At 47.2% G+C, this 15800-nt stretch overlaps 4 protein-coding genes and 1 non-coding gene across 5 annotated transcripts; 3 read left to right on the top strand and 2 right to left on the bottom strand.

The window, feature by feature from the left end:
• Positions 1-2406: 2406 nt before the first annotated feature.
• On the bottom strand, positions 2407-2495 carry LOZ57_005632. The gene has a single exon. It is a non-coding gene; the product is annotated as a tRNA-Tyr (tRNA).
• A 565-nt stretch (positions 2496-3060) lies between these two features.
• Positions 3061-4025, top strand: LOZ57_005631 (uncharacterized protein; the record flags this gene model as incomplete). The annotated part of the gene is made up of 4 exons (XM_049254659.1): positions 3061-3160; positions 3252-3424; positions 3489-3592; positions 3641-4025. 4 exons carry the CDS (start codon positions 3061-3063, stop codon positions 4023-4025), a joined length of 762 nt encoding a protein of 253 aa, XP_049106342.1.
• A 497-nt stretch (positions 4026-4522) lies between these two features.
• On the bottom strand, positions 4523-6723 carry ENP2 (Small ribosomal subunit biogenesis; the record flags this gene model as incomplete). The annotated part of the gene is made up of 2 exons (XM_049254658.1): positions 4523-6453; positions 6507-6723. 2 exons carry the CDS (start codon positions 6721-6723, stop codon positions 4523-4525), a joined length of 2148 nt encoding a protein of 715 aa, XP_049106341.1.
• A 526-nt stretch (positions 6724-7249) lies between these two features.
• On the top strand, positions 7250-11926 carry LOZ57_005629 (uncharacterized protein; the record flags this gene model as incomplete). Its single annotated transcript, XM_049254657.1, has 5 exons — positions 7250-7291; positions 7348-7633; positions 7693-10539; positions 10595-11242; positions 11301-11926. 5 exons carry the CDS (start codon positions 7250-7252, stop codon positions 11924-11926), a joined length of 4449 nt encoding a protein of 1482 aa, XP_049106340.1.
• Positions 11927-14417: 2491 nt separating this feature from the next.
• Positions 14418-15035, top strand: LOZ57_005628 (uncharacterized protein; the record flags this gene model as incomplete). Its single annotated transcript, XM_049254656.1, has 1 exon — positions 14418-15035. The coding sequence occupies one exon, from the start codon at positions 14418-14420 to the stop codon at positions 15033-15035; it is 618 nt and encodes a 205-aa protein (XP_049106339.1).
• Positions 15036-15800: the final 765 nt, after the last annotated feature.

Raw genomic sequence — 15800 nt, 5'->3', positions numbered from 1 at the left:
AAATTCCTAGGCCAGGATGTTTTTAGGGGTTTTTTTTTTTGAGATGAAAATGATAAAATAAGGAATGGAAACTGACCATAGCATTCATGGACATTTGGATGGTAGTGGTGCACTGAAATTGCCCCCCATGTTCCCTTTAGTAGGCATTGAGAGATCTGGGTCAGAACATAACCATCTCATTTGATGACCAATATCCCGTGGAACAGAGCAGACTTACATTCTTCTCCCAGTCATTAGCCTGCAGGAATTCGGACGTTGACTGCTCCGTATACGGCTGCGGGAGCACGGCTCGATAGAGCAGGATCGGCAAGCGGCTATTGGGCGAATATGCGGTTGGCTGCAGGTAGAATCGTTCAACGCTATTGGCGGCCATAGTTGGATCTCAGTAAGGTGTCCTTTTCTGTGTTATCCAGGAATGCCGGGTCTTCATCCTCAAGCAGGGCTGTTGAGTGCTGTGCAGAGCCGTCGCTACATGAGGGGTAACCAATGCCCAGGGTTTGATGGCTTGAAGGGGCAAATACAACCGGGACTTGGGGACTGGAGGTGGGAGGAACTAGAGCCGTAGCTTGAAACTCTTTGTTCAGGAGCGCCAAATGCCATTCAATACAAAGGGGGTGCTAAGTCGCACATGTTGATATCTTTATATGCTGTATCTTCCATCGTCTTCAACCGCCGGGACAAATCTTAGGCATCTGGAAAATGGGTGTAGTCGTTAGTTAACTAACTAACCCTCCAAGAGCAGGTTGCTGCCAAACTCCTTCTCAGGCGAAGCAAAAGTGGTGAAGAAAAGTCTAAGCAAATATTGAATTGCTCCAAGGATCTATTTACGACTAGAAGGCTATGATGGTGTTTTTCGGTTGGTTACTTGGTTGGCCTAATGGAGCCACCTGGCATCTTCAGATGGAAATGAGTCAAAATCGGCCATCGGAGCATTCATCAGATCTCAGGATTTTATCAAATGGCCGACATCTCGTCATACTTTCATGGTCGCTGCATTATTATGGCAGACAATAGCTGCAACGTTCTTCTCGACTCCGACCTACCAGTCAAATTCTGTGATTTCACGGAGCCTACTCAATCAACTCTGAACTCATGCATGGAAACAGCTGTCAAGACAGGCTACACCGTACAAAAAAAATTGGACCATTGGGAGTGAGGAACTCCACGGCACCGAAAATGTTTGACTCAGCCAAATAATTGGAAAGTCCTGGGCAGAAAATGTGTTTTGTAGGTACTGTCAGACCTGCTAGCCAGTCGACTAGAGACGTGACCAGAATCTTGGTCTGTTCCACACGTACGACTTATTGAGCGAGTTCGAATCCTTTCGATGACGGAGTTGTCCTTTAAACTGCAGCTCTTACATAGCTAGTTGGCTATATCAATGTTCAGCACTCTAGAAAGTGGATTTGATTTCTTGTCTTAAAAAGCTTCTTATTCTCCTGCATCGCTCTTGCGCCATCTAGTGAAACCATGATTGATATCTGGGACTAGCGGCATATGGTTGCTAGGAGTTTATTCACCAAAATTCCCATCGCACAAACCCAAGTTGTCAAGTATGACGTATAATAAACAGAAGCCTCTTAGCTTTTGGTCTGCCATGGTTCCAGTCAATTGAATGCCAGATAATCAATTGCTTTCATGTGTACGGTTGGAACCGGTTTAAGCGGGGAAACGGTAGGGCAGCCCCGAGATCCGTTAGATAAGCCCTCCATACTGAGACTAATATAAATCCTGTAAATCGATGTATGGGGGCCTGCGAGGATGTTGAAAGATCCGGTAAGCGGGAGACACCAGGCGGTCTGGCCGGCCTAGGTCGACAAGATTGGTCACCAGTTTTACGCCCGTTACTAATTTCGGAGGACTCAGTGACAAAACAAGGCTGTCAGCACTCCGGTTTTGTGTGGGGATTGGTTATACGTTTCCGCTGTCCGTCTCACGCCGGCATTTTTTTATTGATCTTGAAGTTGTTCAAGAGAGTCTTAGAGTTAGCGCCGATACTGAGCATTGAACAAGCCAAATAAACGAGGCATTTCAGAGCTTTCAGATAACCTGTTTGGAACCGCACTTGTCATTGTAACATATGCGTAGCAGTAGGGGTAGGCATATGAGTATTTTAATGGGAGTGCGGGGCAGTGTTGAGCGAAGACCAGCCAATGCCACCGGGCAGTATTTCGAAATGCTCTCTGACGATGTCAATCGAGAACTAGGCAAATTCTCGGAGTAACAGTTGCATCGTCCTCTATCCTGAAGATTCTGTGTGTAACTATGGAGTAAGTAGTGGTTAGTTCATTTAACTGGGCTAAACCTCTCAGTGGGCGCCGAGAAAAAAAATCAACCAGCAACACGCTGCACCAACAGCATACGCGGTGCAGGGTAGACAGAAAAGAAAAAAAGTCATTGAAGAACTCCGCTGAGCCGGAATCGAGCCGGCGACCTTTCGGTAGCAGAAGAAACCCTTTACAGCCGAACGTGATATCCAACTACACCATCAGCGGTTGCGTTGCGGGCCTGGCTCACCGGCCCGTCGTATCCTTCAGCTTCAGCTTCAGCCGCCATCGACTCGAAACAATCGGACAGACGAAGAAACGCGACTGGCGGGCTCCTCGCTGTCGAACACCCTGTTTCCGCTTCTGGCGCCTCTATCTCCGAGCTGGTCACCCCTGGTCACAATAATGCTCTGCTCATCCTCGTACAGCCGAGAAGATTGCAGGTCCGTATGCATAAAGTCCGGCGCTGGTGCTTCTCACGTTCCACGTTCCGAACTGGCATCGGCTGGCATATATCCGGTGCCGTCCTCCCGTCAGCCCCAGCATCGGCGATAAGGGACGAGAGGGGTTTGCTGGCTGCCTCTCTGCTTACTGCCGTGTTGATGGTGCTTCTTGTCAGCAGACACCCTATAAGTACCTCACCAGAGGCCCTCTCTCTGTGCTTGTTTCTTGCTTAATCCCAGCCCACAGCAGTTCATCAAACAAGGACTTCATTGTGCTTTCTTAGTTACGCATCCAAAGCGCCTTTGAATCTTTCCACCCTACAAGCAGCCTTTGCGCCCACCAACCAACCATGGAAGATCCCAAAAGCACCAACATCGATCGTCGAACCTGCAAACGGGTAGTTCCCATGCGGGTGATCTGTGCTGGACTTCCAAGAAGCGGAACAGCCTGTGTGTGACAGCTGTCCAGTGACCTCCATGTTGTTGTTGACTGTTTACTGGCTAGTTGCCCCTTAACTAACTAGCCAACCTTCTTACATAGCTCTCCGCGAGGCGTTAACCCGCCTTGGCTTCGACCACACATACCATATGATCTCTGTTTTATTCGAAAATCCCCCAGATGCCCATATGTGGATTGATGCAATCAGGGCCAAGTTTGACGGAGTGGGAACATTTGAAAAGGAGCAATGGGATCAGCTCCTCGGCCATTGTCAGGTATATACATACCTACCTCATGTTTGGCATGGCACGGTATCTCATAACCGCTGGCTCTCTACAGGCTGTGTGTGATGTTCCGCCTGCTCTATTTATTCCAGAGCTTGTGAAAGCATACCCAGAAGCAAAAGTCATTGTCAACATCAGGGATTTTGAGGGTTGGTATAGGTATGTCTTAGGGTAGCTGTTGTCCCCCAGCTGCTGATTGCCAGCCAGGTCGATGAATGCAACTGTTGCACCGGTCACTGCTCGCGCTGTTTTAAAAGACCCAAGCTCTTTCAAGGACCCAAGGCAGCATACTTGTTTCGAGATGTCCGGGTTGATCTGGAAGAATATGTTCGGTGACAAGTTTTACGAAGCGGGAGAAGAACTCCATCGCGAGCACTACGCCATGGTACGAAGTCTCGTCCCAGAAGAAAACCGTCTTGAGTACAATATTAAGGAAGGATGGCGCCCGCTTTGCGAGTTCCTTGGGGTCCCCGTCCCCGATGAGCCCTTCCCCCACTTGAATGACTCGAAAACTTTTATTGAAAGATCACTGAGGGCTTTTGACATTGACTTGAATGATGAAAATCCCGTGGAACAAAACAAAACTGCATGATCAACGGTAATGCCACCAGTTTACCAAGATCTGGACTGATATAGACAAGAAAACCATTTGCCCGATTTCCCTATCTAAGTCTCCACTCAAGGACCGCTATTTGTACACATATATTTTTAGCACACAAATACCATATAATAACCAACTTCAACTCTCCGTATATCCAACTATTTAACAGTAGAGCGTCATTGCCAGTCCGTTCATTTTCAACCCACATCCATGGATATAAGGACGGAACGACGTCTGAAAAGGTTAGCTGACTAGTTTCCATACATTGTTGGAGCAGCCATAACTTGGAAGCTAAATTCACACTGCTATTCGCTCGATGTGATGTCGGCATACCTCCTCGTCGCAGCGACAGGCCTTAGCCTTAAAACGCCGCAAGAGCCAACAATCATGACATGAGTCGAAAGCTAGGCGGTGGGGCGTTCTTAATTTTATCCCTACCATATATCATACTAGGCCAGTAGCATGGGGGACGCAAACAACCTTGCTCATCACATGCCCCTGAAGGTATTCCCTGAAGCACTCCGACGGTCCTTGGCGGGCCGATGCGACTGGTTCTCACGAGAATCGAATGCTGGCTTAGGTCGAGACTTGCTTTGTGGTGCAAACGTGACCGTTTTGTCACCGACTGCGGAGCGCATGGCGGTTGGGCGCTCCCTGACTCTGCTCTTCTGGACTCGCGAAGCAAACGAGCGGTCGCGAGCTTTTGCCGTTCGAGAACTCGAGGAGATTTCCATTTGTGGCTGCTGGGGTCGACGTTTTGTTCGTTTGTATGAAGCTGTGGATATAGATTTGGATGATTTCGCCTTGGCGGGTCTCTCGTCTTCACTGGATGACTCCTCCGTGCTTGAGCCGGGGACTTCGTCGATGGCATCTTCCTCGACAGCTGTTAACCCTCTCTCCCGCTTTTCCGTGGTATTAGGTACGCTACTTGGGTTCAGAGCCTGGAATTCTCTTGATGTCTCGTCCACAGCGAATTCTTCGTCCTCGAATAGTTTGGCGAAGCGAGGATCATGGAGTAAGCTTTGTTTAGTAGTTTCAGTTTCATCGGCTGTTTGCTCGCCGCCTTGCGCCAGCAATCGCTGTGCATGGCGCTTCTCTTGCCTTTCTTCCTTCTCCAAGAGTTTTTCTGCTAGCTTTTTATTGACCTTCACGGCGACCTTCTTCTTTCCACGAATCCGACTCTCTCTCTCCTTATCGATTTTCTCTTTGATTCGTTTCGCGCGTTCTTCCTCCCAGACGAATGGATTCGTTATCAGACGTGCTTCTTCATACAAACGTTGCGCGACAAAATAGCCATGCATATATGGTCGCAATAATGACGTTCTTCCAATGAGATGGTCCAAGTTGAGAACTCGTAGTTGGGGTATTGTTAAAAACTTGAAATTATCGTATACAGAGCCAGCCTGGCCAGAGTTGAACGCATGTGGGTCATTAGGATCTTCGGCCATTTCTTCGACAAGATTATCCAGAAATGCGCACCATTTTGGTGCAGGGCCTAGTTGCGGAATAAAGAAAGCATGTTGCTGTCTTCCTTCATTTGCCGTTAATATCATTCCGCTGTCTTTACACCAAGCAACGCTATTGATATCCACTGCCGGCTCGACAGACGTCCACGGTGTCCCATCCCTGGCATCCCAGATTTTAATGATTCGCTTATCTGAGGAGAGAATCTTTGGGTCTGTTGTCTGCTGCCGGGTTCCAGTAGAAGGTGTGAGGAAATCCAAGGTGTGGATGGGATAGCCGTATCCCTGGTCCTTTTTCAAGAGAGGAACGGGAGAACGGAGATCGTAGAGATGGATAAGCCCCTGAGAGGAGCCAGTGGCGAGGGTCAATCCAGAGCGATGAAATTGTAGAGCAGTGATCTCAGATCTCTCCTCTCGCGAATCCGATTCTGGAGGCAAGAGTATTCCAGCTCGTCCCTTTGCTCTCGAATCCCACAGCTCCACTGTGCCTTGGGATGTTCCAAATGCAAGTAAGTTATGGCTTTCTTCAGCAATAGCTCCGGTGTTCACGCTTCCGGTGTTAATGCCACCCTGCAGAGCACCGCCGCCCGTAGAAGTAAAATCATCCCCGCCAACATCAATTTCGTAACTGCGCATATACCTCCCTTGTTCTAAATTTAACCGATAAACCTCACCCATCCCACCTTGGTTGACTCCAACGGAAGGAACAAGGGCTTCAGCGGACTGTTTATCGTATAATAGATCGCGGCCATATCTAGGAAGGCGCATGGTGTAATGACATCCTTGCGGTGTGTGAAACTCCAACGAGCGATCAGCCTGTAGATGCAATGATTTTGAATAATCAGTGGAAAGAAGCTGAAAGGTGGTGTTTAGGGAGATAGTGTGGCGCGCCCACGAGAGAGACAGGTGCGGCAGATAGTGTGTGTGAATCTGGGGTTTATATGTGCCTGTGATCCCTGAATATTAGATTTCTGCTTCTATTTACGAGTGAGGGTCAAAAAAAGCGCACCAGTGCTCATTACCCATTGTCCATCATCACTAACTCGAATGCATTGGCTGGCTTCCTCAAACTCGAAATCTTGTAATAATTCCACCCTGTTCGCATACTCAGGATCGGCTTTCAAGCTCCGTTTCCGCTTGCGGGCAAGCCATTCAGGAAGGGGGCGGGCAGATGAGGAGCCAGATATCGTATAGACCGGAACAGACGACTGGTTAGTGAGCTTCATCTCGAAGCCTTGACATCTCCGCCGTGCAAAAAAGTTGCTCCCCCAGCAGCCGTGCACTCCACGAAAGATGAAAAATAAACCAGGTGGTGCCAAGACAAATGGAGCCGCTATAAGCTTTGCGCTAGGCTTTATTCGGAATGGTGTTAAGCCAAGATGCTTGGGCCGCAACCTCCAGTTGCTTCGATTGTCGGATATCAACTTCTATTCCATCTCACGACCAAGATACCCGACTGCAATCATTTTGGAAGCATTGTTTCTTTTTATTAAATATCGATGCATTATTGACTGTTTCTATTTTACTAGTCGACATCTTGATTGGGCCTTAGTAATCTGCGACCTGTCGCTTCTGACCATGCACACCTTCTATGATACCCTTTGGCATCAGAAAGACTCCGATTTTTCAGGATAGGCACAGAAGGTGCTTGATTGCTTTCGGAAATGAATATTTGTCATTTCATGCCGCGCCTATCTCTTTGCAAACTGTTTTCCATGGCGACCACTGATTGGGACACAAACTTAAGACATGATGGAGTTCCCAACAGCAGCGGTAACTAATTTTCGGATGACTGTACGTTGGATTTTGTTTGTTACTAGTATCTACCTAAGGTCTAACAGCATGTCTAGGATGTATATTCTACCATACATTGGAGAATATACGCCGTTGACACCCGCCAAGCATCATCCTCGGAAGCAGAACGGCTAGGCATACCTAACTCAACTTTTGTGAATGAACTTGAATTCGTAGTGCTTGAATTACGAAATCGAGGCTGCCTTGTGGAAACTGTTACTGGCAAGGAAGCTTTCTGGATCTTTTCTCACGATGGCGAATTCGATAAGCTCCTGCGATTTTCCACCGTGGAAAATGACCGCTCAATTAACTCTCTTCAAATCAATGGAATCTCGTTTAAACGTATGTTATAGTCTCTCGAGCCCATTTTGCCGCTATAGAGTGCTTATGTGAATAAACAGAACTCCATACAGACTTTACACCATTGGCTTATCTCATGAAACGACTTGTGACAGAACCTCATGGTGGTATTTTCTCCCCTTTAATTCAACAGACACTAGCGAATGCCAAAGCGAATTATCCTATCAATCGGGAAGCAGTATCTTCTTCAGCCTTCTATAAAGCATTGACGACTGCCATCGCCGGGCTGCTTTCACTTCGCGCAACACAAGTCCATGGAGCAATACCGCTTGGAAAAAGATCGATTTTTACAACAAAAAAATCAACTAAATTATCTACTAAGCATGACCACACAGATCATCTCCCTTTAGGATGTACATCACTACTCTCAACCCTTAGTATTGAATTGAGTTTCAAAACTTTAATTCTCTCCTGGCGTACTGCTTCACAGGATGGATTGCAGCAATTGCTCCCATATTTGAAATTGAAAGCTGAGAATAACATATCGTTGCATGAAACAATATGGTTAGCACCAACAGGCCTTGCCTGTCGATTTGTCGGCCTTGACACAAGCATTTCAAGTGCTTCCCAGTGCGCGCCATCTAGTGATAACTGCACTTCTGGGTCTAAACTAAGAGGTCTCTCAGTGTATCCTAGAGAATGGAAGACATATGTTTGTCTCTGGCTTCACAAACTTGCACTCTGCTCAGAGGACCCAGAGACAGAGAAATGGATTGAAGTAGAAACATTAAATTCACTGGGTGCGCAATTGTATGAAGGTGAAAGAAAAATTAGAAAGGTTGCTACATATCAAAAGTTTCTTTGGCCCGCTCGCCTGTGTTTCAAACGCCTGGCAAAACAGCCTCAAAATCCTCCAAGGAGCATTGAATACTTACAAGGTAGAACAATGGACCCTTTACACTTTGCTGAAAAGTGGTTCAAGATTGCAACCTCAGAGGAAACCTTAGAAAGTAAAAAAGCTGTTCGAGAAACACAGATGTCGGATGCCCCGCCCCTTGGAATGACAGCAACTCCATCTAACAGCTCTGACTTATCAACAAGCCTAGCACGAAAAATAAATCTCCCTGAATTATCTTCTGGTGCTGTATACCCTACTCCACCCGACGGAACCAGTGGAAGTAATCAAGGACCTGCATACGATGGCCTGAGCATCCTTGGAGTACCGGCTGTGAGTCACAATCGCGATCAAAATGAATCCAGTACTATGAGCCCCGGTCTGTCTAATACTGGTCGACTTGCCGCATCTGCACCTTTACCCGGTGTTTGTGAAACAGCATCCACTATGGAAATTGGCTCGGGAATGTATGATACCGCAGCAGATGAGGGTCTTTTTGACGAACTTGATAACTTTGAAGCGAAGGAAATTACTGAGGCAGATTTCAATTTCTTCGACGAGCCAGATTTAAGTGATATGGATATAGAAAAAAGCGATGATGCACACCAGGATTCTCGAGAGGCCCTGAAGGTCGACAACATCAAGCCTTTAGCAGGAATTGATATCGAAGCCGAAACAGGTCCTATTGGGGACCAAAGAGCGGAATCCGCCCGGCTGGAAATTCCCCAACATCACCCAGATTCGCTGCATCCTTCACCGATGTTTTCAGAAGTGGAACCTTCGGCTGACCGTCGTGGCGACAGTGTGTTAGGATACGAAGACTCGCTCCCCACCCTCAGCCCGCTACATATAAAAGAGATATTATTTTCTGACAATCATTTCTCGTCTCCTACCATAGAGCATCGATCCGCAAGTATTAAAAATACAAGGAAAGCTGGACGCGACTATGGCCCCATTCTTTTCAGAAAGGATTTACTGGCCTCAGATGAGAAATATGGAATAAATGGAAAATTTTGGTTCGTGGCTAGTAGTGATAGTCCAAAAGCCAACGATACTACCAAATTACACGTATCTGAGATCCCAACGCTCGGTATTCCGGAATTACGAACCAAGACACCGCATGTTCATGGCTCCACGGCAGAATCTGTATCTGGCGTTCGGCCTCCTTCTCCCTCCACAACGGAATCTAGCGAAGACGAAAATGAATTTGGTAACACCCCCCTATCCTCAGACAATATCAGCCCTTCCTTTCGCCTTTTCTTAGATAGAAAAGACAATGGGCAAGTTTTTCAAGATAAGGACTTTCCGTCACCTTTAGATAATTCAAGTACCAACACTGGAGCATCCAGAACAGGAATGGATGCAAACACGCTTTTACTGCTGCGTAACCTTGTTTTTCGAGGCACCGATTGGTCATTTGATGGCCTATTTCCAGTGACGTGTAGGTATCTTCCTACGCTCCTTCAAAAAAAAGACTTGATTCAAGTTGCCCAACTTGTACTTGACCAAATTACGCAATCCAGCCTTCGTCATACCTCCAGCACAAACGTTGACAGTGATATCAACTTCGAAGACGACATTCTTCCATTGAGCGTTACCGACGAGGACACTTGGCATGGAGAGTTTAGCACAGTTAATCTAAAACGCTACACAGCAGTTGACGAAGATACTTGGGTCCCTGGACCGCGCAAAGATCCTAGATACATTACCCTTGGCTCTATGTCAAAATTAGACCCTCCCCATATTCATATTCATCGAGGAAAAAATTTTCTTGATGTTCTACCTCCTGCTGTTTTATTTTGGGAACCGTTCGGTTTTGGGCCTACGCAAGGACAAAAAGACATTATTTCATACTGTATTCACCCTCAAAGTGCAAAAAAGGGAGCAGAGGCGTTTCTTGAGAGTTTAGGCTCGTCATATTCCAGTGCTAGCCTTGGGCAGCATTCTCTTCCTCCCGATTCAAATGGACTAATTTCGTGGGAGTTCGATTCCAAAATCAATCAAGATTATAATGCAGCTATGGATAGACTGCGGCATACATGCGAATATTTAGGTAAATTATAATACTACGCCCTGGAATTGTACATGTTCTAATAATTCACTACTAGGAAGCCGCATCTCAACGATATCCCCCGGTAGCAACAACATAGTTGTATATATTGTGAATCCGTTCTCCCACGAGGCTGCGATCGTTGACATTTGCGCAGCTTTCGTCTGTCTCTTTCGAAAATATATGTCCAATCTTGACAAACGAACTATTGCACTAAACGAAATTGTTCTACAAATTGTGCCACTCTCATTTATTGCTTGTTTAGCGTCACTTGTGGTGCCTCCTCCGCGGGATTATTTGCACTTAGCATTCGAAGTTTATGGTCGCTGTCCCCCCAAAAATCGCTCCGCCGATCGCCTAGCTTGTGCACCACCTTTTACGCTTGCGAATTCCACACCTAGAATCATCCCTTTCAAACTTTCAGCAGATCCCGGCTCACCCTTGGCTGAAAAGAATTCTATTCATGTTGCGCTTTCACACAGCCCCGACCAACGTTGGATTGCAGTTTCGTGGACTGACAATATTGGAAAAAGTCAGTTAACAATGGCTTACTGCTTACGCCAAAAAGGCTCCAGTGTTTCGAGACCCATTTCCGAAGTCAGGGCCGATATATGGGATATCACGCGTGATATTATTAACAATTCCCATTCCTTCTGGCGAGTAATAATGGTCAAGGATGACCCAGTTGAGCCAGAAGAATTAGAAGGTACTGTTTTACCTTATTGCATTCAACTTATAAGTTGACTGACTCTCTCATCTTTTAGCTTGGATATCGCTTGCTCAGCAGCATAACCAAACAAGACTCACCAAAATTGAGTTGACCCTTCTCAATATTAACATTAAGCCATGCCTTCGCCTTAAGATCCCTCCACCGCCTCTTCAGATTACCCCATTACTCACTACCAACATTTTTACTCCGGTTTCAACTCCGAATCTCAGCATGCCCTCGCCAGACCCATCTGCCGCAGCACCTACACCTCCCCCATCTTCCGAGCAAGTCCAAACACCCACCACCCAGATACCCGATGCCCCCAATTCCGACACGCTTCTCATCGACAAGTCTGACGACACATGGTCAATCACACTATCTCATCGAATTAACATTTCTCCTTCTTTGACTCGCTACCACCCCTCTCTTGCTAGCGGATATCTTATCCGCCGTAGTGGTACTAGTGATACAACAGGGCAGGCATCACTGTGTTTAAATGTTGCATTTACAAATGCTCGTCTGCCTATTGAGATGCTATTGAAGGATATATTACGCGTGTATCGTGACCTATCGACTCTGGCTAGGACAAAAGGCATTGTCCATGCGCAAGGGGACGATGTCTTACCATGGCACGTCTCTACAGCAGTGAGAGGAAGGGAGTTTCTAAGCCTGGTTTTGTAGAAGTATTCTTCGACACCAAAATCTATTTTGACCTTCTCATGAACTGTTTGCATGTATATATTTGACACTAGATATTCGTGCTAATGATAATGAAACTCGCAAAAAGACAATATTGCGTGCAACGATAGCCCTATGCATATAATCCAAATACGCATTTGAAGCTCATATTTTGTTGAAGGTATCGTTGTGACATCCGAGAAGGGTAAGCAGTAAAGTTGCAAGGAGGAAAATATTGATAAAATTTGAACCAGCTGATGACCCTTATGTCTTCAAAGGAAGTCATGAACCGGATCATGGTGGCAATCTGAGACTTTATATATACCGTAACTTAACGGTATACTAGCGGGTACACAACGGCGTGACCTTGTCCAGCCTTACGTGGAGTCTCATGTGAGCCAATACGAGCAGGATCCGAAGGCACTGTGGATCAACATTTGTAGGTGATGGAGAGTAGACAGAGGCAAAAGCAAAACACCACCAACGGCAGACATAACCAGTCTGTGTCGGAACAATACGGGACAGTAAAAGCATTGATAAGCAGGGGTAGTTGATAGCTGACAAACCGGAATAGATCATGAAGCCTGCTCTCCACTGTTTCGTAGAAACGAAACTAGAAAAAATAGTGCCTATCAGTTGATGCTACTCACCCAATAACAAGGCACGACGCTAGAATTTTAGGCAACCTCGTAGCAAACAAGGTTAGGGGCGTCGTTTGAATAAAACAGTTGGGTAGTTCGTGCCACTACCTGCTGAGTCTCAAACCTAGCCCCTGTTAGGTGACAAGGGGGGCAGCAAAAGTAGAACCCAAAACCTGAGGCTACATGGGACGAACGATCCACAGTCTCCTGTTTTTTGGAGCCGCAAAACTGGCATTTTAGGCAACGCAGATTTGTTCAAAGGTAGTCGGCATAGGAAATGGAAGCGAAGAAATGTAGAAAGGTGAATATCCTCCTAGAAAACAAGATCTAGAAGGCATGGAGGATAAAGAGCGTGAAGGAGCATTCCAGATGAAATCCAAGCTGGCTTCCAAAGGCCCATGTTTAGCATCGATAAAGATGATAAAAGAGGATCGTAATTCAATTCACACGCACGCAATAGATCTAGGGTATTTGTCGCAGGGTTGGGGGTTAAGATAGGGATGAACGCACGTCGTGGAGTTGGGTCACCCCAAAATGGCTTAGCGCGGGTCGTTCTGCAAAACTGCAGACAAGCTGAGAGATCACCTGTGCCTCGCAGGCGGGATGCGGCAGCGCATGCACGCCACACAGAATCCCCGGCCTTTGATTTTTTGTACGCCGGACGGATTATACCCTTCTTCTGCTCCGTGTTGTGCCCCAGCAAGACTGGGTTAACTAGTTCCTATCAGCCTCAGTGTGGCTTCGACAGCGGGTGGTGGCACAGCCTTGGCTTAGCGACTTCAGGTCGACAAGGGATCGACTGCATTGAGTTTGTTTCGCGTATTATTTTGGCGTCTAACCCAATCATAAGGCAGTTTTGACTGTTGACTCATTTTACCGTGCAGCCTCTGACTCTTTCCGCTCTTCAGTGTTGCGGAGTTTCCCCGGGGACTTTTTCTGAGGTCATTTGCTCGTGCTTCTGCGGCCATTATTGGACAATTGAGGCCGTGAAAACGACGTGCATGCAGCTATGAAGACTTAGCTGGGCCGGCGGTTGGCAGGAAGCCCTTCTGAGGATGCAAGTCATACATACATCCACCTGCTGGTGTCCCCCAGATTTGTTTCTTGAACAGAACAGCAAGACTAGCATTTGGCCGATTCGGAGGATAGCCTTAACATCGCACTCCCGAAATAGCCTGGTACGGAGGCTTAGGTCGTTAACGGCCGCCACTGACGGCATGCTAGCGGACGTTCGTGGAGAATATCGAAGTTTCGCTCCCGTGTCGTCGGCGCTTGTTTAGGTTTAGCGTGGATGCGAGGCGCATGCCCAAGATATACGGTACCAATACGCCGTTACTTCCCGCTAACCATGCCTGCTGTACCGTATGCATACCGCGTACTGTCTAGACCACCACCAAATCGACTGCCTTGGACGCGATCGGACGGTACTGCGGCGTATGGCCAGGGTGTTTCAATACCACCAGCTAGGCATCCAGTTCTCCTCTGCGCCTCGCACCAATGGCTGGCGGCTCCGTACACTCCTCGCCTGTATTCCTCAGTGACTCTGCAGGAGAGGAGACGATGACTGTTTCCAGATATGGAGCCCGCCAGGCTACAAATACTGCAGCATGCCCCTCTTCCCCAACAATTATTTTTCTTCCATCAACAACACAATCCCCCATTGACGATACCCTCTACCTCGAAGTTCAATATCCATCCATATATATATCTCCTTCTCAATCATTGATTCCGGCACTATACCACGAAGGAACAGGCTGCCGTGTTTTGAGTACCATCTTCGACCAAGACGAACTCGTGGTCCGCTGCGTTGCTGTCCATACCATCAACCCTATTACCCTCGTCTGTTCATCAAGATGCCGTCCTTTGTCACCGCTTTCTCTCCTACAGTCAAGCCTGCCAGTGTCTGTCAAGTGAGCAAAACCTCCCAGGGCAGCAATATTGGCCCTCCACGTGATGATGAATTTCACGTTATGGAACGCTTCGCCAATCATGCAGTCAATTGTTCGCAATGCGCTCGGCCATATGCTACGATTAGACAAGGAGAAGCACTCTGTCCCCGTGGTGCCCGTCATGTGTCCACAATGGCTCAGTATATCTACAGCTTCGACGGTAAAGCCTATTCATTGATGGCAAGGAAAATGGGAACCGTTCAAGAAATTGCCATTCCACCATCTCTCGCCATCGTTGCCGACTTGATGCGCGCATTACAGCACGGATTAAATGTCAAGAAGGCCCAGGCTGCAGTGATTGTTCACAATGAAGAAAACAACGCCTCAGGAATGCTCATTGCTCCCACGCCAAACAAAGATTCCTCGCGCAGTGTCCAGGTAATTCAACACAACCGCGGCTCTAAGCAACGAGAGGGCGCCTACGTTCGTGGCACGTTGTTCGACAATGACGTGGTTCACAAAAAACCTCGCGAGAACCTTCAACCCGGTCAAGTAAGACCTCGCCATGGATCCCTTAGATGAGCTTAATCCTTGCTGTGAAGAATGATTCGCAAGTGCAAAAATACCAATCTGAAGCTCTTCTGGTCCCATCCGACTATTCGCAAATTCGATTTATATAACACTCCATTGGAGGATAAAGAAACATCAACAATTTTCACCAAGCTTAGAGACAAAGCGGTAATTTGGTTGATCAGCTTTTCGTGGCGCTTGAGGTCGCGTTTTTACAAATCACGCCGAGGAGCCGATCGCTCCGTTGGGCAAAGAGAACATTTTTTGATCTTGAATATCCTGACGTTGGGCCCCCTTTTTCTTTGGATGGGATTATACACCACCTCAGAGTATATGCAGATAAACTTTGGAGAGATGACGTGAGTGGATGAGTGAAGCGCGGGTTTTAAGTACCATGTGGTTCAAACAATGTCGCTACCTGTATTTATTATCCTATTGGGACACGCCCTGCTGACCCAATAGTTGAGTTCTATGTATGTATGTATAATAGTAGCTGGGCCTTAGGCCCAAATAATACTGATACCTTCTTTTCTCAGTGGAGATATTTCAGAGTTCAACGCGGAGTAGACACGTGCACACCCATGTTCGTTGGTTGTAAACTTTCGCAGAATCCCTGGCCAGCTGAGGGGTGCCCTGGACGGTCCAGATTGCTCGTTCTTCAAACCATGCTGCCTGACTCTGCCCACATCAACCCAGCCCTCCCCCACAAGGGCGTTGAGCCCTATTTTTTAGGTGTTCGACTCCTTTCGACTTGCGGCGAACTGCCTGTGACCCGCA

The sequence above is a fragment of the Ophidiomyces ophidiicola genome (genome assembly GCF_022830035.1).
Source record: "Ophidiomyces ophidiicola strain CBS 122913 chromosome Unknown scaffold_30, whole genome shotgun sequence".
NCBI classification, from domain to species: Eukaryota; Fungi; Ascomycota; class Eurotiomycetes; order Onygenales; family Onygenaceae; genus Ophidiomyces; species Ophidiomyces ophidiicola.
Note: the sequence above shows the minus strand (reverse complement) of the source record. Positions and strands in the feature narration are given on the sequence as shown.